This window comes from Macaca thibetana, chromosome 1 (assembly GCF_024542745.1).
Source record: "Macaca thibetana thibetana isolate TM-01 chromosome 1, ASM2454274v1, whole genome shotgun sequence".
NCBI classification, from domain to species: domain Eukaryota; kingdom Metazoa; phylum Chordata; class Mammalia; order Primates; family Cercopithecidae; genus Macaca; species Macaca thibetana.
In genome coordinates, this window is record NC_065578.1 from 27,874,711 (window position 1) to 27,901,422 (window position 26,712).

Genomic DNA, 26,712 nt, shown 5'->3' on the forward strand with positions numbered 1-26,712 from the left:
CACCTGCCTCAGTCTCCCAAAGTGCTGGGATTACAGGCGTGAGCCAACGCACCCAGCCAGGAAAAATGAACCCTTATACACTGTTGGGAATATAAGCTAGTACAACCACTACGGAAAATAGTATAGAGATTTGTCAAAAAACTAAAAATAGAACTACCATTTGATCCAGCAAGCTCACTACTGGGTATCTACCTAAAGAAAAAGAAAGCAATTTATCAAAGAGATATCTGCATTCTCATGTTTATTGTAGCACTATTCACAGGAGCAAAGACACAGAATCTACCTGTGTTCATCAATGGATGGCCGGATAAAGAAAATGTGCTATATATACACAATGGAATATTAGCCATAAAAAGAATGAAATCACGTTATTTGCAGCTACATGGATGGAAGTTGAGGTGATTATCTTCAGAGAAATAAGCCAGGCACAAGGCCAGGCACAGTGGCTCACACCTGTAATCCCACCACTTTGGGAGGCTAAGGTCGGTGGATCACCTGAGGTCAGGAGTTGGAGACCAGCCTGGTCAACATGGTGAAACCCCATCTCTTCTAAAAATACAAAAATTAGCTGGGTGTGGCGGCGTGCACCTGTAGTCCCAGCTACTTGGGAGGCTGAGGCAGGAGAATCGCTTGAACCTGGGAGACAGAAGTTGCAGTGAGCCGAGATGTCACTACTGCACTCCAGCCTGGGTGACAGAGTGAGACTCCATCTCAAAAAAAGAAAAAAAAAAAGGAGAAGTAAGCTAGGCACAAAAAGACAAATCTCACGTGTTATCACTTATAGGTGGAAGCTAAAATGTTTGATCACATGAAGATAGGGAGTAGGAAGATAGATAACAGAGGCTGGGGGCCGGGCGCGGTGGCTCAAGCCTGTAATCCTAGCACTTTGGGAGGCCGAGACGGGCGGATCACGAGGTCAGGAGATCGAGACCATCCTGGCTAACACGGTGAAACCCCGTCTCTACTAAAAATACAAAAAACTAGCCGGGCGAGGTGGCGGGCGCCTGTAGTCCCAGCTACACGGGAGGCTGAGGCAGGAGAATGGCGTAAACCCGGGAGGCGGAGCTTGCAGTGAGCTGAGATCCGGCCACTGCACTCCAGCCCGGGCGACAGAGCGAGACTCCGTCTCAACAAAAAAAAAAAAAGAAAAAAAAAAAAAAAAAAAAAAGATAACAGAGGCTGGGAAGGGCTAGTGGTGGGAGAGGGGAGGCTGAAGAGAACTGGGTTAAAGGGTACAAACATACAGTAAGAAGGAATAAATTCAGTGTTTGATAATAGAGTCGAGTGACTATACTTAACAAAAATGTATTATACGCAGGGAATGGACACCCTAAACACCTGATTTGATCAGTACGTATTACACACATGTAACCAAAGTTCACATATGACCCATAAATTTGTACAAAAAAAATTTTTTTTGAAACAAGGTCTCCTCTGTCTTCCAGGCTGGACTGCAGTGGCGCGATCTCGGCTCACTGTGCCACCTGATTCCCAGGCTCACGTGATCCTCCCCACCTCAGCCTCCCGAGCAGCTGGAACTAAAAGCGAGTGCCACCATTCCCGGCAAATTTTTGTATTTTTTGGTAGAGACAGAGTTTCGCCGTGTTGCCCAGGCTGGTTTCCAACTCCTGGGCTCAAGTGTTCGCCTGTAATTCCCACGCCTGCCAAAGTGGTGGGAATTACAGGTGCGAGCCACTGCGCCCGACCCAAAATTTTAAAAAGTAATTATTTATATGTTTGAGTTGAAAAGAACAACCCCTACCCCGCACACACACACACCTACATTTGGGTGTATTTCCTTACCCAGAAGAATGTTCAAGGGGTCCACAGCTGATTCCAGAGCCTTTTAAAATGGAATACGAACTTCGTACTTAACTGCAGGATCCTAAACCTTCATTGGATGCTCCAGGTGTCCAGGACCCGAAAGTTTAAGAACTGCTGCGTCAGGGAGTGGGGGCGGCGGGGAACGATTCACACATACCTCACAGCCACATACAAATAGGCCCCCATCTGTACACCTGTGACCCATACACCCGACCCATACAGATGCACACCTGTACACCTGTGTTCATACACGTGCACACCGTCAAACAGCTTGGCTTGGGAGAAATTTAGGCAAGGCTGCCCGAGACCAGGCTCATTTCACGGACGCTGCTGCCACCTACCGGCTATATCTTGCATTAGCTCCCTCTCTTAGTTCCTGCTCCATTCCATTCTTTCCTCCATTGCTCATCCCTGGAAGCTGTGCATTGGAATTGGTTCCTGAAAGAGGGACACGAACAAGGGAGGTGGATGGGGTGGGGAATTGTTATTGGCTAACTGTCCATTATAGGTCAGGCACTGCTGTCCTTTATAGTTATATTTGTTTTCTCAATCCATGTGCCTTATGCAGTGCTTGGCACATGAAAAATTCTAATAGCTATTTCAATTAAATGAATTAAAAACAGCCAGGAGCGGTGGCTCACACCTATAATCCCAGCACTTTGGGAGGCCGAGGCGGGTGGATCACGAGGTCAGGAGATCGAGACCATCCTAGCCAACGTGGTGAAACCCCGTCTCTACTAAAAATACAAAAATTAGTCGGGCGTGGTGGCGCAAGCCTGTAGTCCCAGCTACTCAAGAGGCTGAGGCAGGACAATCGCTTGAACCCAGGTGTCGGAGGCTGCAGTGAGCCAAGATCGCACCACTGCACTCCAGCCTGGGTGACAGAGCAAAACTCTGTCAAAAAAAAAAAAAAAAAAAAACACTTTAAAGTGAGTGTGTTTAACAAATGAGGAGATGGGCCAGGCGCGGTGGCTCATGCCTGTAATCCCAGCACTTTGGGAGGCTGAGATGGGTGAATCACTTGAGGTCAGGAGTTTGAGACCAGCCTGTCCAACATGGCGAAACCCCATTTCTACTAAAAATACAAAAATTAGCTAGCCATAGTGGCAGGTGCCTGTAATCCCAGCTACTTGGGAGGCTGAGGCAGGAGAATCACTTGACGCGGGAAGCAGAGGTTGCAGTGAGCTGAGATGGCACCACTGCATTCCAGCCTGGGTGACAAAGCGAGACTCTGTCTCAAAAAAAAAAAAAAAAAAAAAAAAAAAAAAAAAAAAAAAAAAAAAAGGAGATGGGCTGGGGTGTGTTGGCTCACGCCTGTAATCCCAACACTGGAAGGTTGAGGTCTGAGGATCACTTGAGCCCAGTAGCTGACACCAGTCTGGTCAACATAGTGAGACTCTATCTCTACAGAAAATTTAAAAGTTGGCAAAGTATGGTGGCACAGGCCTGTAGTCCCAGTTACTTAGGGGACTGGGGTGGGAGGATCACTTGATCCTGGGAGATTGCGGCTGCAGTGAACCACGATAGCACCACTGGACTCCAGCCAGAGTGAGACCCTGTCTCAAAGGCAAACAAACAGACAAAAAATGAGGAGATGGAAGCTCAGAGAGGGGAAGTGACTGGCTCAAAGTCACACAATGGCTTCTTGTGATAGTCAGGAAAGTGCTCTGAAGAGAAGGAGGAGGAAGAAGCAGTGAAGCTGGGAATTTTTACTAAGACATGCAGGAAGCCCAGCCCAGATTCAGTTCGCAAACACCTCACAGACACATACAAATAGGCCCACACCTGTACACCTGTGCACCTGTGACCCAGAGGTCATGCATACACACGCTTGGATGTGTGCCCAAACATCACCCAGCCCTCCAACCTCCACAGCTTGGGGACATTCTGTCCTCTCTCACAGACTCATTCTTGGCATCTGTTAACATACACATGCACACATACATTCATATTACAGGTGTGCACATGCATGCACCTCTTTGTATCCACACCTTCCACTGGGACACATGTTCAACCCCTGTGTGAATCAGGGGATCAGGATGAGGTCAACCTGGAGGGATAATTTCACCACCCCTGGGAAGCTTCTCCTACCCTGAACTGCTGCCTTAAATTAATTCATTCAACTAATATTTTATTGTTCACAATGTGGTGAGCTCTGTACTCAGACTAAGGATAAGCAGTGAACAAAGACAAAAGTCCAGTCCCGGGCCGGATGCGGCGGCTCATGCCTGTAATCCCAGCACTTTGGGAGGCCGAGGTGGATGGATCATGAGGTCAGGAAGTTGACACCAGCCTGGCCAATATGGTGAAACCCCATCTCTACTAAAAATACAAAAATTAGCCAGGCGTGGTGGCATGCGCCTGTAGTCCCAGCTACTCGGGAGGCTGAGGTAGAAGAATTGCTTGAACCCAGGAGGCAGAGGTTGCAGTGAGCCGGGATCATGCCACTGCACTCCAGCCTGGGCAACAGAGTGAGACTCTGTCTCCAAAAAAAAAAAGTCCAATCTCTGTCCTCATTCCAATGTGGGGGCACAAAATGGGCTCCTTCTTCGCTGTCCCACTCCTACAGGCTTTTGGGACCTCTTTGAGTTTCTCGTCACCATTCCAACTCTGCTGAGTGGATGAGCAGGGGGAGGTGGGTCGTGGTGGGGAGGGGTGGTTCTGTCCCAACTCTTTAGTATTGAGGTTGAGCAAAGAGAACCTCAAACCAGGAGTCGGTTGGACCTGGGTCTGAATCCAGCCTTAGCCACTCCCTTGTTGTGACCTTGGTCCAGTCTCTTACCCTTGCCGATCCACTGTTTTCTCATTGGTTAAAGCAAAGAGCTTGAACTAGGGCAGTGTTTCCAACTCATAGTTCCTTAGAGGAGCTGGAAGAAGCCACATAGGGGGTCGGTGGGGAGGGAGAGGGGAGGCCAACCCCACCTTACCCACCCACACCCTCTGCTTCACTCAGAACAGCGCTGCTTCCCTCTGTTTCATACATTGGGCTTCTATCATTAAGAGTCTGAGGCTGGGCACAGTGGCTCATGCCTGTGATCCCAACACTTTGGGAGACTGAGGCATGAGGATCACTTAAACCCAGGAGTTCGAGACCAGTCTGAGCAACATGGTGAAACCCTGTCTCTACGAAATACAAAAAAAAAATTGGCCAGGCATGGTGGTGCATGCCTGTAGTCCAGCTACTTGGAAGGCTGAGATGGGAGGATTGCTTAAGACCGGAGAGGTTGAGGCTACAGTGAGCCGTGATCGTATCACTGCACTCCAGCCTGGGTGACAGAGTGAGACTCTGTCTCAAAAAAAAAAAAAGTAAAGAAAAAAAAAAAAAGAGTTTGATAACCTCCTGGACTAGTTGATATCTAAGTTCTTCTTGGCCCTAAACATTTTAAGACCGCGTCCATGTCTTATTTGACCACCAGACTGTGAATTAGAAAAGGGCTGGAACTGGATCTGAGTCCTCTGTCTCCCCACCCCCACCCCACAGTACCTAGCACAGGTCTGGCTGTAAAAGGAGAAGTTCAGGATATGTCCGACTGAACTGGCTACTAATGCGCAACAGTAGACTGACAGCACTGCAGGAGCTCAGACAATAGCTGTGTACTCACCAAAGACCGTGGGAATTGCGGGAGTACAATTCAAGATGAGATTTGGGTGGGGGACACAGAGCCAAAGCATATCACAGGCCCAGGGGCAGTCCCACACTTGCATAGGCCCTATGAGGGACCTCAGCCTTGTGTTGACAAGGTCGCATGTTTCTGTACAGTTTGGAAAAGTAAACCATGTTAACCTTAGTGGAGTAAGCCCACTGTCTCCTTCTACTCTACTCCTCCTCGTTCCCACTGTGTCCTCTGGCTTTGAATGGCCATGGGCTTTTTTTTTTTTTTTTTTGAGGCGGAATCTCACTCTGTTGCCAGGCTGGGGTGCAGTGGCACGATCTCGGCTCACTTTAACCTTTGCCTCCTGGGTTCAAGCGATTCCCCTGCCTCAGCCTCCTGAGTAGCTGGGATTACGGGCATGCACCACCATATGTGGCTAATTTTTGTATTTTTAGTACAGGTGGGGGTTCACCATGTTGGTCAGGCTGCCCTCGAACTCCTGACCTCAAGTGATCCGCCAGCCTCAGTCTCTCAAAGTGCTGAGATTACAGGCATGAGCCACCATGCCCGGCCACCTTCTGTATTCTTAACTTTTTTTGAGATGGAGTCTTGCTCTGTGGCCCAGACTAGAGTGCAGTGGTACAATCTCGGCTCACTGCAACCTCCACCTCCTGGGTTCAAGCAATTCTCCTGCCTCAGCCTCCTGAGTAGCTGGGATTACAAGTGCACGCCACCATGCCTGGCTAATTTTTGTATTTTTAGTAGAGATGGGGCTTCACCATGTTGGTCAGGCTGGTCTCGAACTCCTGACCTCAGGTGATCCACCTGCCTTGGCCTCCCAAAGTGCTGAGATTACAGGCGTGAGCCACCGTGCCTGGCCTGTATTCTTAACTTTGCATTCTTTATCTTAAGAAGACCCCCGTCCCAGACAAGCTTCAGGCCCCACAATCCTGGATCTGCCCACTGGGTCCTCGGTTTTCCCAACTGCAAAGAGAGAATAAAGGCTGTGAAACGGCTTCATAGGATGTAAGATGATCTCTTTTATTTTTTAAATTTGTATTTATTTTTGAGACAGGGTCCTGCTCTGTTGCCCAGGCTGGAGTGCGGTGGCACAATCACAGCTTACTGTAGCCTAGACTTCATGGGCTCAAGCGATACTCCATCTTAGCTTCCTGAGTAGTTGGGATTATAGGTGTATGCCACAACATCTGGCTAATTTTTCGTTGTGTTTGTTTGTTTGTTTGTTTTTGTAGAGTTGGGGTTTCTTCACGTTGCCCAGGCTGGTCGTGAACTCCTGGGCGGAAGCAATCACCTTGCCTTGGTCTCCCAAAGTGTTGTGATTAAAGGTATAAGTCAGTGTTCCTGGCCTATTTTTTAAATTTATTTTTATTTATTAATTTTTTAAAGACCAGTCAAGCGCGGTAGTGAGAAGGAGGGAAAGAATAGAACAAGGAGTTTGATCTGTAACTGACTGTGAATAATCAACTGAGATAATTCACTACTTTCAGGCCAGTGTATTTTCATCTTTTTGACAGGGTCTCACTGGATTGCCAGGCTGGTCTCAAGTGATCCTCCCTCCTCGCTTCCCAAAAGTGCTGGGCTAACAGGTGTGAGCCACCTTGCCTGGCCATTGATGATCTCTTTTAATCTTTTCAAAGTCCCCAGAGAAGAAAAAAATGAAGAGCAAACATAAGGGACTTAGGGTTTCACAGCAAGTTGTGGCAAGCTGTGAGGTTGCAATCCAGGATAGCCCATTTGAAAGCCCCCCTTTCACTATCACCTCCTGCCTTGAGTGCGCACCTGTGCGCTCAAAGGCACCCGCCTTTCCCAGGAACTCAGCTTCTGGCAGCCTGGAAGGCTTAGCTCTGCACTTCCGCCCCAGCTGCTCCATGACCTCGAGGGGGCGGCAGACACCGTGTTTCCCTCACCCTGGCACCTGCTCATTCCAGGTTTCAGAGTCCCACATAGCCAGAATCTCAGCTCTCCCCAAACACCTCCATCAGCTCTCTCCTGCCCCTCCCTGCAAATAGCGAGTACTGCCTTCAAGTCCTGGCCTTGTCATGTCCTGGTTATGTGATAGTGAGCAGATCACCTCACCTCCCTCTGCCTCATTTAACTCATCCATAAAACAGGGGTATCTTGTGAAAACAGGTCAGTAAAGCACCCGACTACATAATACACCAACAATCATTGACAGCCATTGGGGTTTCAACAAGGCCTTCCGGAGATGTCACCTCTCCTGGGAAGGGGTTCTCCTGATAGGATTGGCCCCTACTCCACGCTGCAGCAAAGCCGAGGAACTCCTAGGCAATGGGGCCTTTCAGGGCTCTTCAGTGTTCATTTGTTGGCATCCTCTGTGCCCATACATGGGCCCCTCCCTGGGCTGCAGTGTCTGACTTGGCTTTTTCTCCATCCCTACCAACCCCCATCTCTCCCTTGGAAGGGCTGTGCAACCTCTTCCCCACATTGATGTCTTCCTGAGGATTTTCCCCAAATTTCTTTTTTTTTTTTTTTTTTTTTTTTTTTTTTTGAGACGGAGTCTTGCTCTGTCGCCCAGGCTGGAGTGCAGTGGCCGGATCTCAGCTCACTGCAAGCTCCGCCTCCTGGGTTTACGCCATTCTCCTGCCTCAGCCTCCCCAGTAGCTGGGACTACAGGCGCCCGCCACCTCGCCCGGCTAGTTTTTTGTATTTTTAGTAGAGACGGGGTTTCACCGGGTTAGCCAGGATGGTCTCAATCTCCTGACCTTGTGATCCGCCCGTCTCGGCCTCCCAAAGTGCTGGGATTACAGGCTTGAGCCACCGCGCCCGGCCCCCAAATTTCTTATCTTTTTTTCTTTTGTCTTTTCTTTTCTTCTTCTTCTTCTTTTTTTTTTTTTTTGAGACAGAGTCTCACTCTGTTGCCCAGGCTGGAGTGCAGTGGTGCCATCTCGGCTCACTGCAACCTCTGCTTCCGCCTCCTGAGTAGCTGGGATTACAGGCGCCCACCACCATGCCTGGCTAATTTTTTTGTATTTTCAGTAGAGACAGGGTATCACCATGGTTGGCCAGGCTGGTCTCAAACTCCTGACCTCATGTGATCCGCCTGCCTCGGCCTCCCAAAGTGCTGGGATTATAGGTGTAAGCCACTGCGCCTGGCCCCAAATTTCAAATGCATTCTCCTGGAGAAGGGTTGCTGACCCACTGCCTACCAATTTTCACTGTCTCCGTACCCATTCCTAAATGACTGCCACACCCCAGTGCCCTCTATCTCAAAGACTCACTGACCATCCCCAAATGTCTCTTCCCCCTGTGTCTTAAGTTGGCATTTGAAGCCTTCCACAATTTGGTCTCATGATTCACCCTGTCCTTTAACGATCCCAGACCATTGTCTGTTCCCAGAGTACACCTTCACTATCCTACCTCCAACCCTTTGTGCAGGCTGTTCTTCCACCTGGAATGCCCTCTCTCATTTCCATCTAGTAAATTAGTCCCTAATGTCCAGCTGGGAGGTCACCTCCTCCAGGCAATCTTCTTTACTCCCTCAGAAGAAATCACTTTCCCCTCTCTGGGCTCTGGGCATACAATTGCTTTAGGGCCTTCCTCATAGGAAGCCATGAGTAACAGCAGGAACATCCATTATTAACACTTTACAAATGCCTTTCCCTTCTAGTATCATGGGCCGGGGAAAAGCAGGCAGGGTGAGAGCCATTACCTCATTTGACTGATGAGGAGACAGGCTAGGAGGAAGTCATAAGCCCCGTAAATGAGGAAGTCAGGATTCAAACCCGGAACGGCCACACCCCCTACCTCAGGCCTGAGTGTCCTCTCCCTCTACCATTTCTTGTGGCCTGGTCTTGTGACTCTCTGCCCCTTTGTCAGTCTCAACTTTTAATAATACGCTCAATGAAGCGCTGCTGAAGGAACAGAGGCTCCCACGTGTGCACTCCCCGTCCCCACCCTGTCTGTTTCTTGGCTTCTTTATCACCCACCTCAAGCCCATCTGAAGCTGGTGGGAGTGCCCAGGCTCTGGCAGGATAAGGAGTTCCTGGAGGTGCAGGCCTTCTCAGAGGAAGAGAGGGGAGACACAAACAGGTTCCTTCCCCCAGCCCCCAAGCTTATCAGCACCCCACAGGCCCCAGGGAACTGAATGCTCAGCCGAGGGAGGAAAGCTGCCCCCTGCCTGTCACCTTCACAGCCTCTATTACTTACCCATCTCTACTAAAAATACAAAAAAAAAAACCATTAGCCAGGCGTGGTGGTCTGTGCCTGTAATCCCAGCTACTCAGGAGGCTGAGGCAAGAGAATTGCTTGAACCCGGGAGTCAGAGGTTGCAGTGAGCCGAGATCACGCCACTGCACTCCAGCCTGGCGACAGAGCGGGACTCCGTCTCATAAAAAAAAAAGAGTGGTGTGACCTTGGCTTGCCACTTTAGCTCCCTGAGCCTCAGAAGCTCTTTAGAACATTTTTGGCTGTTAGGATTCAATAAGATAAAGTGAGCAATTGCTTGTAAAAGAACCAGGATCGCTAAATGTGAGTGACTTCTTCAAGAGGTCACTGCTGACAGAGGCACCTCAGGTAGCAAAGTGCTCCCTGCAGTCTGGGGATGGAGGTGAAGATTATGATGTCACTGGCAGAGGCCCTGGGTCAGGGGGCCCGAAGTCCAGGCAGTGACAGCCTCCCCGCTTCAGTGACTGACAAGGCCACACAAGGCCTTCACCCACACAAGCGCACAAGTCACCTCAACGAGAAACACACACACAGGAGGGCCATGGGACAGGGCAGAGCTCTCTAGGTCCCAGGGCCTGAGGCCCAGGGGACAGCCTGTTTATAGGACACAGACAGACACAGATTCATACCCTCTATATAAACTCACAAACGTGGGCACACCCTCACAAGCACCAAAACACACCCCCCTACACATACACATACACAAATGCACAGAAACAAGAGATACAGGATCACAAGCATATTCCCAAATGTACTCCCCATGCACAAATTCAGAAACACAGAGCCCTCCCTGGACACCCCAAACACACACACATACACACACACACACACACACACACACACACACACTCTCTCTTATCAGGCTGGGGCAGGCACTGGCACTGCTGAGTCACCCACAGGCAGCTCAGCCCAACAGAGCTAGAGCCACGTGGCTGCCCCAGCAGGGAGGGGGCAGGGCCCATAGCAGCTCTTTAGAATCACCCCATCCACCTGACTGCTGGGGTTTTCCTTTCCCTAGCCCTGTGATTGAGTCAGGGGTGGGGATGGGATTGGGGGAGGAGCCACTGTTTGCAGAGGCCAAATTAAAGATTTGACAGCCTGCACTCTCCTGGGTGCATGAGTACGTGTGAGAGCAATTAAAAAATGCTGCTAGAGTCATTGCTATTTGAAATACATTTTCACATACTCTCATTTAATCATCACAACAGCTCTCTATAAAGTTAGCACTATTATTAATCTCATTTTACCCGGGGGTGGGGGATGGGTGGCTTGTCCCAAGGCCCAAAACCCAGACTCACCTGCCTCCAAATCCCTATCTCATAACCCCCGGGCCATACTGTCTGGTGGGCAGGTGTGATATAAGTAAGTGCAAGGTACATCAATGTGCTTGGGAGCCTGGTTATGTGTGTGCCAGGCTTCCCCAGAGGATTCACAGGGATAGGGACTGAAAGGGTCTCAAGTGTCCTGATTTCTGGCCAAAGGATCCAACGCTTCTCTAGTCCCTTGGAGCCCACCTCCCTCTATCAGAAAACATCTCCCAGGTCTAAGGGCTCAGTCTGACCCTCCTCTGCTAGACTATGGGCTCCTTTTTTTTTTTTTTTTTTTTTTTTTTTTTTTGAGACGGAGTCTCACGCTGTTGCCCAGGCTGGAGTGCAGTGGCGCGATCTCGGCTCACTGCAAGCTCCGCCTCCCGGGTTCCCGCCATTCTCCTGCCTCAGCCTCCTGAGTAGCTGGGACTACAGGCGCCCGCCACCGCGCCCGGCTAATTTTTTGTATTTTTAGTAGAGACGGGGTTTCACTGTGGTCTCGATCTCCTGACCTTGTGATCCGCCCGCCTCGGCCTCCCAAAGTGCTGGGATTACAGGCTTGAGCCACCGCGCCCGGCCGACTATGGGCTCCTTGAAGGCAGGAACCAGGGCCCTGAAGCCTCAAACAGGACCTGACTCAGAGAAGGCCTCAGTGAATTTGGAGCAGGAGGAGAGTCAGTCAATGTATGACTTTTAATTCAGTTATATATCAATATAACAATAACATCAGTAATTATAATAAATGCTACCACTTATTGGATGCTTACTCTGGGACTAGCACTTTTCTTAGCACTTGACATGGATTCTTTCATTCAATTCTTGCCACAACCCTTGAGGAAAATACTTTTATTAACCCCACTTTGCAGAGGACGAAACTGGCTCGGAGAGAGTTAGTAACTCACCCAGAGTAACTCAGGAAGTGGCAGCGTTGGGGATTGGAACACGGGAAGTCGAGTTAGTAGGAAGATCACTTTAGTAGGAAGATCACTACACTCAGAGGAAGGCAGCTTTGTCCTCAGCGAGCCTCAGTTTGCCATATTTGTCCAAAGAAAGGATTAGTTTTCCATGGTGCTCTGGCCTGGAATATTCTATGATCCTATGATTCTGTGATGAAGAGCTTTTGAAGTGTCAGGGTTGGTTTTAAAATGAAAGAGGCCATTCTGCGGGGTGGTGAGCTTCCTGACATGGGCATATGTAAGCCAGCCCAGGCCTGAAATGGGAGGGAGGGAATGAGTCTTCGGCCAGTGACCATGGAAGCCCCTGCCAGTGTTGATGGAATGGACCATCAGGAGGGGAAAAGTCACTGAGAAGAGTGGCAAGGCGGGCATGACAGGATCCAGAACTCGCATTTACGGAACGCCTACTGTATACCAGTGTACCAGACCTATGCTTGACATTTAACTTACATCGCTAATTCTCAGGAAAACATTGTAATATTTATGGTTGAGGAAATTCAGATCCAGAGAAGTGACTTGTTCAAGGTCAAGCCTGACGAAGTGGTAGGACAGGTGATCCAGGTGAGTCTCCTCAGGGTCACTTCCCTAGATCCCCTCTGACCAACCCCTCTACCTAGTACCCTTAGGGGCAGTACCACGTGTCAAATTGCTTCACACTTTTGTCATATGACGTCACACCAGTCAATCCAGGAAGTCCCTGCCCTTCTCTCCCCTGACATCTGGGGTCTATCAAAGCAGCCCCCGGTTCAGTGTCCCCGCCGGACCAGGCCACACCTGCAGCCCCCACCCCTTCCCAGCTGCGACTCTCGCACTCCTCTGCCCCGCCTCCTTCTCCCCGCCCCGCTGATCGGCAGTTGCCTGCGCCAATCAGAGGGCCTAGCGGGTGGGGCGGGGCCTCACGATGGAGTTGCCCTGTCAGTGCAGGTGGAGGCCCCGGCGGGGCAAAGTGGCAGGAACCTCTTAAAGGGCGAGAGCGGCGCGGAGCCAGAACGCGGTCCGGCCCAGTCCCCGCCGCACCCAGCCCAGGTGAGCCTGGACCACCTGGGGGACGACCCTCGGTCCCCGGGAGGGACAGGGTGAGGGACACAAGAACCCACCCCAAAGGGCTCGGACCGTCCCGGGAGAGGCGAGACCAGGGTCGAAGGGTCCGGGATTGAGGGGTCCAGGGGTCCCGGATTTCAGAATCCGAACTTGGGGTCCAAAGGAGTCTGGGCGTCTTAAAGTTCGGGGTGCAGGGAGGGGCGTGGGAGTCTGGAGAGGGGGTCCGGGAGCTTGGATCCGGAGCTAGACACGTCCGGGTCCGGCCGGTCCTGGTTGTCTGGGGTGGGGGTCCTGGGTTTGGTGTCCCCGGGCGAGTCCCTGCAGGGCGGCGCAGTCCCCGACTGCCCCCCAGCCCCGCCTTGCCCGGCCCTGCATGCTCCTGCCGGGCCCGCAGCAGCGCTGGAGCGGGCGGGCGGCGCGCAGCGGGAGGGGGCGCCAGGGCCTGGAGCCCCGCGCCCCGCTCCGACCCTTACGTAACTGACTTTGAGTTTCCGGACCCAGGGACCCGCGAGCTGGGGCGCCGGCTGTGCCCGCCAGGGTGGCCCCCCCGGCCGCCGCGCCAGCCCCACACCCTCCCTGCCAGGCTTGGTCTAGGGCACTTCCCTCTGTCTGGGTCTCCCGGGTCTCTCTGTCCGGTTCAGGCTCCGGTTCGCTCTCATCCCTGGGTTCCCTGTATCTCTCATCTGTCGTCTCTGTTTGGCTGTCTCTTCCTGTCTCTGTCCTCTGTCTTTCCTCAAGAATTGTCTCGCCCTCACCTATACTTCCTGGCAGGCCCCACCTCTTCAGGGTGGGACAGGACCCCTCCTCTCCAGCTAGTTGGAGGCAGGGAGGGACCTGTCCAGACCAACCTGAGCCCGAGTTCGCTCCAGAAGTGGGGAGGGGAGAGGAGGGTTGGGGAAGGTGATTCCAGGACCCATAGCTCCTGGGTTCGGGAACGGACGACCTCCTCTCCGCCTCTGGAGCCCTTTCCTCCAGAAGGAGGAGGCTTGGACAGAGCCTGGTTGGGGCTGGGCTTAAGGCAGCTGGGAGTCCCTGTGAGAGCAGCCTAGTGTCTCGTCAGGGTCAAGTCCTCAGCTATTGAAGGGGAGCGGGAGGGGTTGGGGAGGGGCCAGAGCACTGGCACGCGCCCCGGAGCTTCAGCAAGCGCCCTACCTCCACCCAGTTCCAGGCCGGGAGGATGGTCTTGGTAGGAGGCTGGGTGGGGAAGAGACCAGCAGGAGGAGGCCCAAGGGACTTCTGCATGTTGGGGAGGGGGGTGGGGATATAGAATGACAGACCCACAAGTCTAAGGAGCACCCACTGGGGTCACTCCCTGCCTTGAATTCTCTCCTGAGTGTCAGACAGACACTTCAGAAATAACTGTAAATAAGGCGTTAAAGCAGGTGTGAGGTGGGAATTATTCTTTTTTTTTCTTTTGAGACGGAGTCTTGCTCTGTCGCCCAGGCTAGAGTGCAGCGTCCTGATCTCAGCTCACTGCAAGCTCCACCTCTCCTGTTCAAGCCATTCTCCTGTCTCAGCCTCCTGAGTAGCTGGGACTACAGGCACCCGCCACCACGCCCAGCTAATTTTTTTGTATTTTTAGTAGAGACGGGGTTTCATTGTGTTAGCCAGGATGGTCTCCATCTCCTGACCTCATGAGCCACCGCATCTGGCCGGGAATTATTAATTCTAAGCACGGAGAAACTTTGAGCAAGGAGGTAGGAGGTTTGAGAAGAAAGAGAGCCAGAAGCTGAAAGGAGTAGAGGGAGGGAGGAAAGGGGACATCCAGTGCCTGGTAGGCTCTGCACACAGCAGAACTAGGTTGAATCCTGACCCTTCCACTTTCCTGCTGTGTGACCCTGCATGAGTCACTTCACCTCTCTGAGTCCCAGGCTTGTCCTTTGTCAATAATCTGGACCTTGCAGGCATACGCAGCATCAAATAAAGCAATGTGTATGCAGACCAGAATGGTAGCTGATCTGATAGCAGGCCAGTAGAGTGTTTTAAGAAGGGAATGGAGTGGGGAAGCCCTGAGGTTTCCAGTGTATGTACAGGAGAGCCAGGCACCACCACCTGCCAGGTCCCAGCAACATGGGGCATGGGTGGAGTGCCTGGGTGTGTGGGTGGTACTCATTAAGGCCAGGAGGCCCCACACCCGGCTGTCTCCTGATTGGCCCATCCATCCACCTCCTAGACCAGGGCTGGCCTCCCTCCTGTAGGCCCCAGGTGCCAACAGAAGTTCCCACCCAGGCTGCCTTACTCCCCAGACCAGTGTGGGTGGAGACATGGTAGGGCAGGGCCAGCACCCTCTCTGCAGAATGGACCATGGCCAGGAGCCTGGCTGGCCGTGCTGGGCAGGAACATCCGTCTAGCTAGGAAGATGCGGACACTGTGCGGGCCCTGTGGAGGTCCAGACCTCTGTTGGCTGAAGCTGAGCCCAGCTGGTGGAACCTAGGCTGCAGGGAGAGACCGAGGCTGGGGTGAGTGAGGAGTGAGGAGGGGAGATGCAAGGAGAGACTTCTGGAGAGGAAGCCTGAGCAGAGGTGTGGAACCAAACCGAATTTCATTTGGTTATTCTCTAAGCCTTTCCTGAGCACGTACTGTGCACCATAAACAGGTATGCCAGCCACAGAGCTGAGCAGGATACTCACAGAGGGCTCACCGTAGAGTTATGGTGGCCTGAGATTTGTTAGGGGTTTGCAGAATGGGTCTGTACGACAGCTCCTGGGGATAGGGGAGTTCAGAATTTTCCCAGGGCCTAAGATTTTCATATTTAATTTTAATTTAATTTAATGTAATTTTTTTGAGACAGAGTCTCACTCTGTTGCCCAGGCTGGAGTGCAGTGGCACAATCTCTGCTCACTGCAACCTCCACCTCCTGGGTTCAAGCGATTCTGTTGCCTCAGCCTCCCAAGTAACTGGGATTACAGGCGCCTGTCACCATGCCCAGCTAATTTTTTTATGTTTAGTAGAGATAGGGTTTCACCATGTTGGCCAGGGTGGTCTTGAACACCTGACCTCAGGTGATCTGCCCACCTTGGTTTCCCAAAATGCTGGGATTACAGGCATGAACCACCGTGCCTGGCTGATTCTGATATTTATTAAAGGGGGGTGGGATTCCACTCCTTTATAATCTGTGGGCTAGTCACTTTTCTCCCTGGGTTTCAGTTTCCCTTTCTGTGAAAAGAGTATGGGAGATAAGTCTAAAGTCTCTATGGGTCTTCCAGCACCTATTACTATAGCCTCAGGACCTGGTTTGGGACTTAGTCTACCCCCTACCCTCACCCCACGTGAGGGGATAGGATGGAGCAAGATGAAGGCAGAGTATCATGGGCCCACAAGTCCTGTTCCTGGCCTCTGTTCTCTAATCATAATTACAGTCACTGCCTGTTAAGCACTTACTATGCACAGCATTCTGTCCTAAGCATTTAATATGCTGCATTAACTCATTCAATCCTTACAACCTCATGAGGGAAATATTATCCCTGTTTTGCAGGAGTTTAGGGAGCTGAACAGACTTGACCAAAATCACAATGCTGGGAAGTGGCCGAGCTGGGATTTGAACTTAAGTTCAACTCCAAAGCCCAGACTTAACTAAGAATGGCAGCCTCCACCCCATGGGTACTGAGGTGCCCACATTGCTCAGCCCTTACCTATGGAACTGTTTGACCCCTACTGGAGCAAGCTCTGAGCTCTGGGATGTTGAGGCTGGGGAGCTGGGGAACAAGCTGTGCTGCCTTTGTTGGGTGGCCCCTGGGCCCAGCTAGAGAGAAAGGGGCAGAGGGAGCAACCTCCAGCTCAGCCAGGGCCCACTAGGGGTATCCCCAGAGGGGCAGCCCCACCCAGCTACTGCCCAGGTGCCAGACCGGGCACTAAAAGGCAACCTTGGGTATGTGGCCAACTTTGGACCTCAGTTTCCCCATCTGTAAAGCATGGACTTAAATGAGTGTAGACACTCCTTGACTGCCGGGCTAGTGGCCGAGGTCAGTAATAAGATAAAGGGTTAGAGGAGGGCTTGGAGTGACAGCGACTGAGTCTGTGAAGGAAGAGTTTGGGTCAGGAACAGCTTGGATCCTGTGCCAGCTATTTGACAGATATTTCAGATGAACAGACTGAGGTTGGAGAGGTTCAAAGGCTTGTCTGGGGCTGTGCAGCCAGTACCCCCGAGACTGAAGGGAAACAAATCAAGGGAAAACCCAGAGAACAAAATCCAGGCAGATGTGAGCTAGAACCCTGGGTTGGCCACTTAACTAGGCTTGGAGGTGTGAAGTGGCATCCCTGAGGACACAGGAGAGTCCCTTCACCTCACTGTCCTCATCTTTAAAGTGGGAGTAGTAGCAGTTTCTCCTTTGTCCACTTGCTGGGTTCTTGTGAAGGTTAAAGGAGATGAGGCATTTGTAAAATCAGGTGAGAATGTGATTGCTGGTCATTTTTCAGTCCAAAGCTGCAGTTCTGGGTTTGTGTTTGTGATGCTGGGAGCATTTCTGACAGCTCCTCTGTTGAGATGCTTTATCCAGGGGTTATGCTGGATAGAAGCCCTAAGAATAACACCACCGGCCGGGTGCAGTGGCTCACGCCTGTAATCCCAGCATTTTGGGAGGTGAGGGTGGGCGGATCACCTGAGGTCAGGAGTTCGACACCAGCCTGGCTAACATGGTGAAACCCCGTCTCTACTAAAAATACAAAAAATTAGCCGGATGAGGTGGCAGGAGCCTATAATCCCAGCTACTCGGGATACTGAGGCAGGAGAATCGCTTGAACCTAGGAGGCAGAGGTTGCAGTGAGCCAAGATTGTGCCACTGCACTCCAGCCTGGGCAATAAGAATGAGACTCTGTCTCAAAAAAAAAAAAAAAAAAAAAAAGGACACCACCACCGTTTATTGCGCAGTTGCCGGTACCCGGCACTGTACTCAACTTCACCTCTCACTGTCTCATTAACCCCCTACAGCAACTTTGTCAGGTAGGTCACCCATTCTGGGTCCCTCTGAAACCCACGCCAACAGCCCCTGTAATGACAATAGCAAACGCTTCTGAACAGTTTACTGTGTGCCAAGCATCCTTCCAGACGTATTACATGTATTAACCCATGTTAATCCTCACATCAACCCTGTGAGGTGAATACTGATACTATCTCCAGTTTTCAGATGAATAAATGAGGCATAGACAAGTAAAAATGAGGCTGGGCGCGGTGGCTCAAGCCTATAATCCCAGCACTTTGGGAGGCTGAGGGGGGCAGATCACCTGAGGTCAGGAGTTTGAGACCAGCCTGACTAATATGATGAAACCCCATCTCTACTAAAAATACAAAAATTAGCCGGGCCTGGTGGCATGCACCTATAATCCCAGCTACTTGGAAAGCTGAGACAGGAGAATCGCTTGAACCAAGGAGGCGGAGGTTGCAGTGAGCCGAGATCGCACCATTGCACTCCAGCCTGGGCAAGAGGGAAACTCCGTCTGAAACAAACAAACAAACAAAACAAAACAAAACAAAATGGCGCCAATGTCACAAAAGGTAGAGCCATAAATCGTGAAGTCAGGATTTTCCCAGGTTCTTTTTTTTTCTTTCTTTCTTTTGCCCTTCCCTCCCTCCCTCCCTCCCTCTCTCTCTCTCTCTCTCTCTCTCTCTCTCTTTCTCTCTTTCTCTCTCTCTCTCTCTCTCTCTTTCTCTCTTTCTCTCTTTCTCTCTTTCTTTCTTGAGACAGCGTCTTACTCTGTTGTCCAGGCTGGAGTGTAGTGGTGCGATCTTGGGTCACTGCAACCTCTGCCTCCCAGGTTCAAGCAATTCTTGTGCCTTAGCCTCCTGAGTAGCTGCGATTATAGGCACCTGCCACCATGCCTGGCTAATTTTGTATTTTTGGAGATGGGGTTTCACCATGTTGACCAGGCTGGTCTCAAACTCCTGACTTCAAGTGATTTGCCTGCCTCAGCCTCCCAAAGTGCTGGGATTGCAAGTGTCAGGTTCTTTTATTCTGAGACAGGGTCTCACTCTATTGCCCAGGCTAGAGTACAATGGGGTGATCATGGCTCACCGCAGCCTGGACTCCTGGGCTCAAGGGAGCCTCCTACCTAGGCCTTCTGAGTAGCTGGGACTACAGCGGTGTGCCACCACACCCAGCTAATTTTTGTATTTTTTTTTATAGAGATGGGGTTTCCCCATGTTGTCTAGGCTGGTCTTGAACTCCTGAGCTGAAGCACACCTCCCACCTCAGCCTCCCAAAGTGCTGGGATTATAGGTGTGAGGCACCATGCCCAGCCGGCTTAGGTTCTTAAAGTCTCCTCCTTGACGCAGTCATCACAGTTGTAATTCAGTAGTTACTTACATGATTGTCTCCTCACTGCACTGTAGGCTCCATAAGGGCAGGGGCCATGTCTGTCTTCTTCAGGCCGTATCCCCAACCCCTGGCACACAGCAGGTGCTCAGTTAATGTTTGTTCACAGGGACACTGCTGCTTCTAGTGGGCTGGGCCCTGGAGGCCTGATGAGCTGAGGGTGGATTATCAGATTATTGCTGACTAGGGTGTCTGCCCCAGCAAGACCCCAGAGGCAGAGGGAGGGCGGGGTTCCCTCCTGGCCCAGGCCCTAGCTGAAGAAGGGGCCCCAAAGGACTTTTTCTTTGGCTGTGCTGTGTGTCTCACTGCTGTCCTTTGCTTCCATGTGCCACTGCGGTATGGCTCCACGGTCTCTCCCGGACTGGCTGCGTGACCCCGATGGCTGCTTCTGGGTGAGTAATGGTTTGACATAACGACTGCCACGTGAGCTGATTTTAATGCATGTCCTGTGGCTCTGAGGCCACTGGGAGGTGTAAAGAGAGGCCCGGGGGTAGGGGCAGAAATGCTGAGAGGGCACTCTGTGAAGTTAGGATCCTACCACAAGCAGGGCCTACCAATTAAACATACTGGGTGCTGATTTTTTTTGGTCACATGATACAATGCAAAGGTCTTTGGGGCAGACTGGGCTGGAATAGAATCCTTTTTCTGTCACTTACAGGTGGGTGATTCTTTGCATCTCAGTTTCACGTCTGCAAAATAAGAATATGAATACTTACGGGACACAAGTGTATTTGTTCTTTCATTCGTGTAAGCCCCACAAGGGCAGGGATTTCTTGGTCATCTGTTCACTGCTCTATCTCCAGCACCTAGAGTATAGTAGCACATAGTAGGTGCTCATTGAATGTTTCCAAAGGAATGAACAATTTATTGATGGTTTACGGTGTGCCTATCAATGTGCTTTGTATTGGATTAAATGGCGAATGGACAAAAGGGCCCAGCATGATAGGGGCTCAGTGATGTGAATTCCCTATCTATCTTCTATCTATAGATAGTGACGTGAATTCCCTATTTTCTATCTATAGATAGTGATGTAAATTCCCTATCTATTTCCTCAATAGACTGTGACTTTCTTGGGGATCAGGGCTCTGGTAAAGTGAGCTCTGGGTCTTCTGAACTTAGTAAGGGGCCAAGAACCAAGCATGTATCAATCAGCAGAGAGGGGCCTGGCAACTGGACTTCCTGGAGAGGGAGTGACAGAGCCTCTAGTTTTCATCAGAAGAGAGGCAGCTGGGAAGATCTGGGGCAGAAATGGGAGGGATGAGGAGGGACTCTGCCCTTCTAGTACTGCCACTTTTCCTTATCCAGTTGTGACCCTGGACAAGGCATGCTCTTCTCTGAGTCTTGGAGACCTCATCTGTGATGTACATATCATAACACTTTCCCCACATAGGTGTGGGAAGGAGTTGATAAGAGTGTAGCACAGGGCCCCATTTGGTAACTTCCCAGCCCTGGGCTCATCCTGGGATTCTGGGAGGGGACTATGTGTTCCTCTTTCTGGCTCATTTCTCCTACTTTTAACTTCTCACTCAGCTGGGACTGGAATTGCAGGAGCCCCTGAACTTCCCAGCAGGCTGGCCAGGACCCTGGGACAAGGGCTGGGCTCTGCCTGGTGTGGGAGGAGCTGAGTGGAGGTTCCAGCTCAGCCACTCTCGCTGTGTGACTTGGTTCTGTAACCCCTTCTCTGCCTCGGTTGCCTTACCTGTAAAGTAGGGTTATGAAAAGACACTTCCCTTGAAGAATTATTTAATTAGAAAAGAGGTGGATTAGGCATTATTATCCATATTCCTATTTGGCTCTGGCTGAGGCGACTCTAGGGAGGGCCCTGGAGAATTACATCCCACCGTGGCCCAGGGAGCCTGGGACTCGCTAGTCATCATGTGTATTATTGCCATTTATTGGCTATTTCTTATAGGCTGGGCTGGTTTTGTGCTCTTTCAGACACATTATCTCATGCATTCCTCCTAGTGACCTAGGAGACCCACTGAAGCAGGCATTATTATCCCCGCTTCATGGCACTGGGTAAGCCAAATGAGTCACCCAGAATCCCACAGTTCTTTAGGGGTACAGCTGGGGCTCAGAACCAAGCCTGCTCACTCCAGGGCCCAAATTCTTTTTTTTTTTTTTTTTTTTTTTTGATGGAGTCTCACTCTGTCCCCCAGGCTGGAGTGCAGTGGTGCAATCTCAGCTCACTGCAACCTCCACCTCCTGGGTTCAAGCAATTCTCCTGTCTCAACCTCCCCAGTAGCTGGGACTACAAGCATGCGCCACCATGCCTGGCTAATTTTTGTATTTTTAGTAGATGGGGGTTTCACCATATTTGTCAGGCTGGTCTGGAACTCCTGACCTCGGGTGATCAACCTGCCTCGGCCTCCCAAAGTGCTGGGATTACAGGCGTGAGCCACCGAGCCTGGCCCTAAAGCCCAAATTCTTAGTGTGAAACTCTCCTCTCTCTCTCAAGGAGGTAGAGTGCACATCTAAATTCTCTTTGTCTATCGCCAGTGACCAGTACAGGGCTGGTGGGAGCTACTGGCGTGTTGGTCGGATGAGTAAATTCACACACACACACTGCACCCCCACCCAGGCCTGCTGCTGTAAGAGTTTTAAAGAGAAAAGATAATAGAAAACAGGAGAAGGCTGGACAGCTTGCTGCTTGAGAGTCAGATAGGCCTGGCTTTGAATCTCGCATCTATTGTTTCCCAGTTGTGTGACCTTAGGCAAGATATCTAACCTCTTGGAGCCTCAGTTTTCTTACCTGTAAAATGGGGAAAATAAAATAACCTACCTACCTCTTAGGCTTCTTGTGAGGATTAAATAATGAGGCATATGGTGAGCATTCAACAAATGGTAGCAATGGTTGTCGTTATTATAATTATGAATATGATTTGGGGATTATAAAGATGTTCCTCTTGGGACAGGAGAGACCAGGTCCGGGAGAGAACTTCTGGGGACAGGTCTGACAGACTCCTGAAGGCCTGTGAAGGGAGGGAGGTGGCCTCATGGAAGTAAGAATGTACCTCCGTTTCCTAAGTCATCTGCTTTTCCTCTCTGTCAGGCCCTGTGCCGGGCATGGGGCCCAGAGATGAATCTGTGTAGTCCTTCCCCACCTTTCCCACCAGGAGCTCGGAGTCTAGTTGGGAAGAAGGATACAGAAACCATCAACACCACCTTTATTGAATAGGTGTTCTTATGTAGAGGGCAGGAAAAAAGGCATTCCTAGTGGAAGGAACTGCATGTGCCAAGGTACACAGCCATGACCTGCACTTGGGGAAATGCAGCTGAAGAGATAGGCTCATGACAGTGAGGAGGACTTGACCTATGGCAATGGGGAGTCACTGGATAGTAAGTAGGGAGGGGCAGGGACAGGGGCAGGGGGAACTGTCCAGGTGAGAGATGCTGAGATCTTGGGCTGGGGACTGTGCCATGGAATGGGGAGCAGTGGGCCATGTGAAGTCTGTTTAGGAGGCAGAACCAGCAGGGCGTGATAATGAACTGCAGTGGCCAGGGAGGGGAGGAGAGGAGAGGGCCAGAGGAAGATCTTGGGGCCTGGGGCCAGTGGGGCCCACTGGAGTCTCTGCCTGAGGGACATATCTGGGAGGAGGAGGCACAGCTGGGTTGAGGGTAAAAGCTATTCAGCTTCTCTCACTACCTTTCCCCTCAGCTTAGGCAGCAGCTATGTCTGAGCTGAACACTGGGGCAAGGCCTGTGGCCACCAGGGCCCAGGGCACCCACTCCTATCTTGGGGGTCCCTTGTGGTGACCCTGGTAGGTCTGGTAGGGATGAGACCTCTTTGGGGTGGGAGCCAGGCAGGAGCTGTGTGGTGCAGAAAAGCCCTGGGTTCTAGACCTACCAGTGTTACTGAGTGTCTGTGCAACCTCAGGAATCGCCAGGCCTGGTGGCTCACACCTATAATCCCAACACTTTGGTGAGGCTGAGGCAGGAGGATCACTTGTGCCCAGGAGTTCAAGACAAGCCTAGGGAACATGGAGCAACCCCATCTCTACAAAAAGCACAAAAATCAGCTGGGCATTGTGCATGTGCCTGTCATTTCAACTACACAAGAGGCTGAGGTGGGAGGATCCCTTGAGCCCAGGAGGTCGAGGCTGCAGTGAGCTGTGATTGCACCTTTATACTCCAGCCTGGTTGACAAAGTGAAACCCCTGTAGGTAGGAAGATCGGAAGGAAGGAAGGAAGGAAGGAAGGGAAGGAAGGGAAGGAAAAGAAGGAAAGAAAGGAAGGAAAAGAAAAAAGAAACAAAAGAAAGAAGATACTCCTATCACTCCCTCTCTCTTGCCCTCCTTTTCCTTGCCTTGAGAGTGAGAATAAGAAAACCTGTTTTGCTTGCCTTGAAGATTCAGTGATAAATAAAATACAACTAAAGACAGTAAACATTTATTGAGAACTGATGGGCTAGGTGCTGGGGGCACAAATGTGAGTCATGCAGTGTTCCTGCTCCTTAAGGACGAACTGCCATGTGAGAGTGAGCCCAGGGGAGCAGGTGGTTAACTCAGGCGCATCAAGGGGAAAAGAGCTAGGCTGGGCTTTGAAGGATGAGTAAGAGCTCTCTAAGTAGGCAATGGTGGGAACAACTTTCTAGGTATAGGGAATGGCATGTGCAAAGGCTCAAGCCTGCATACTGTGCTCAGGATAGATGAGCACTGTCGTTGGTGTGGCTGGAGCACAAACGGAGAGGCAGGCAGTGACAGGGGATGAGGCTGGTCAGGGAAATAAGGCCCACGTCAGGCAGGGCTTTGGGGATGTAACTGGCTCCCCTCTCCTTCCTGCACCCTCACAACTGCCTGTTCTGCTCAGAGGGACTGCCAGGGCCTTCCCATGCTGCTCCTCCCCTTGAGTTCCCACCTTCTCCCCTCCTCTCCCCCACCCCAGCTCATTCAAGTGGCTGCCTCTCTCAGGAGTCAATAACCTGGCTGCCCTGCCAGCCCTGCCATTGAAAAGCCATGTGGCCTCTAGTCACTCACTTGCCCTGTCTACCTCAGTTTCCACCTCAGTAAAGTGGGAACAGCAGGCTTTCCTCCCAGAGAAGGGCGGAGGCTTCAATGAGATAATCTCCACAAATGGCCTGGCCCAGTGTCTGTAAGTATTGGGCACCCATAAACAGGAGCTAATTAAGCCATCATTATTTAGACTCCTCAATCTTCTTGACCCCGTCCACTGCTTCCCCTTTACATCTCCTGGCAGCCTGTTCTAGCCAAGAAAGGAAGGAAAATATTAAGAAACAAACCCGGCCAGGCATGGTGGCTCACGCCTGTAATTCCAGCACTTTGGGAGGCCGAGGCGGGCGGATCACCTGAGGTCGGGAGTTTGAGACCAGCCTGACCAACATGGAGAAACCCTGTCTTTACTAAAAATACAAAATTGGCCGGGCATGGTGGCACATGCCTATAATCCCAGCTACCGGGAAGCAGGAGAATCGCTTGAACCTGGAAGGCAGAGGTTGCTGTGAGCCGAGATCGTGCCATTGCACTCCAGCCTGGGCAACAAGAGTGAAACTCCATCTCAAAAAAAAAAAAAGAAACAAGCCCAAGTCTTCAGAGGGGTCCTGGCTCACTGCCAAGCTGGCTCCCCTCCTGCCCCTTGCCTGCCTTGGCCTTGGGCCCCAGGATTCTCAGTCCTGAGGCCTGGGCACTCTCCCACTCCCTGCACTAGAGGCCCTGCCCTGGCTGGAGGCCAAAGCCAGCAGCAGCTTTGAAACAGGACACATATTTAGAATATATATATATATATATATATATATATATTTTTTTTTTTTTTTTTCCTCTGGGAGTGGATAAGGAAGCCCTTTTTTTCTGGTACTTGTGAAAAGAGTGTGATGTTCAGTATTTCTGGAGGTCTGGTGGTCAGGGTAGAGCTGGATCCCTCAGCCTTCTGGATCATGCAACAGACGCTAGCTACCAAGTCCCTTATGGAACAGACACAGGGACCTCAGATCACAGCAAGTGTCTGTTGGTGCAAGGTCATACAGTAGAAGCCCAGGTCTCCAGACCTTCTGTGCACTGTCCCATAGGTGCATGTGGTGCAGTGGTCTTGGCTGTCACTTTACCTCTCTGAGCCTCAGTTTTCTCCACTGTAGAGTGGCACTGATTTTACCGTAAGGATCAGCAATAATGTACAGAAAGCACCTAGTGAGTCCTCAGTGGCAGGAAGCTGTTATAGCTGCTGCCTCTTAAAAACTTCTTCTGCCCTTCCCCTTCCTGATCTAGGGACTTTGGAGTATCTGCTATGGTTTCTATTGAACAAATCGCACCTGATAAGCCAGTTTTAAAGCAGGAGGCTCAGCATCTGTTATGCTTCCCTACCCTCTTCCCCCTTTCCTGGGACACACTAGCCCCACCCAAGACAGGTTCCCTTCTGCAGCCTCCGATGATGCCACTGCAGGCATTCAGGAAAAGCAGAGAGTAGGAGGGGCCCCATGCCATCCAGGCTTATGCTGGGGGGAACAGTGATGGACCATGAACTCCTTGGAACCATGCTCGGGAGCTAGATGACTTCAAGACTTTCACAGAGGCTGGGAAATAGGCCTAAAAGAGAAAACCTGGTTCACAGTCCCAAAAATGGTAGAGTGGAAGGAACACCAGCCCCCCTAGCTCTCTATGGTGTGAGATCTTGGGCAAATTACCTACCCTTCCTGTGCCTTCATTTTCTGATTTAAAAAAGGAAGGGGATGGATTGAGGTCAGAGGTTTCTACTAATGCTACAGGATTAAAAGTAGGGATTTGTGAGCAGAGAGACTTTGGTTTAAATCCCAGCTTCATCCCTCACCAGCTGTGAGACCTCTCGCAAGTTGTTTTACCTTGAGCTTCAGTTTTTTCCCCTATAACATGGGAAAAATATTAGCATCTTCTCATAGGATTATTTAAGGGCTAAATTAAATAATTCGTATGAAGTACTCAGTCCATAGCTGACAGACATGTTGGAATTATTATTGTCGTTGTTGTCATCGTTATTCTATGATTGGTAGAGATAACAAGAAGTCATAAAAGAATTCATTAAGAAGGAAGGACTTGAGAAATGTATAGGATTGATTGCGTTATTCATTCACTCAATAAATATTTAGAGTTTCCACAGATAGGCCAGAGACTAGAAGCAGAAAGGTGGAGTCAGATAGACCTGCCTATTCTAGCTGTGTGATGTGGGATCATTTACTTCTTTTTTTTTTTTTTTTGAGATGGAGTCTCCTTCTATCACCCAGGCTGGAGTGCAGTGGCATGACCTCGGGTTACTGCAACCTCTGCCTCCCAGGTTCAAGTGAACCTCCTACCTCAGCCTCCCAAGTAGCTGGGAATACAAGCATGCACCACTATACTAGGCTAATTTTTGTATTTTTAGTAGAGATGGGGTTTCACCATGTTGGCGAGGCTGGTCTTGAACTCCTGACCTCAAGTGATCCACCCCTCTCAGCCTCCCAAAGTGCTGGGATTACAGGCATGAGCCACTGCACCTGGCTGGATCATTTACTTCT

At 50.9% G+C, this 26,712-nt stretch overlaps 1 protein-coding gene across 9 annotated transcripts in view; it reads left to right on the forward strand.

The window, feature by feature from the left end:
* EPB41 (erythrocyte membrane protein band 4.1) overlaps positions 1-26,712 on the forward strand; it is a 339,397-nt gene that overhangs the window by 88,885 nt on the left and 223,800 nt on the right. For 7 of the 9 annotated variants that reach the window (XM_050794655.1, XM_050794666.1, XM_050794658.1 and 4 more), the window contains exon 1: positions 12,772-12,912. The exons of 1 other annotated variant lie outside the window; for it this stretch is intronic. Coding sequence is in view for 1 of the 8 variants with exons in the window: in XM_050794636.1 (XP_050650593.1) it covers positions 19,614-19,627 (14 nt within the window). In the remaining 7 variants the exon portion in view is untranslated. Of the gene's footprint in view, positions 1-12,771; positions 12,913-18,538; positions 19,628-26,712 lie in introns of those variants that run through there. One more of the 9 variants, XM_050794636.1, reaches the window with a different exon arrangement.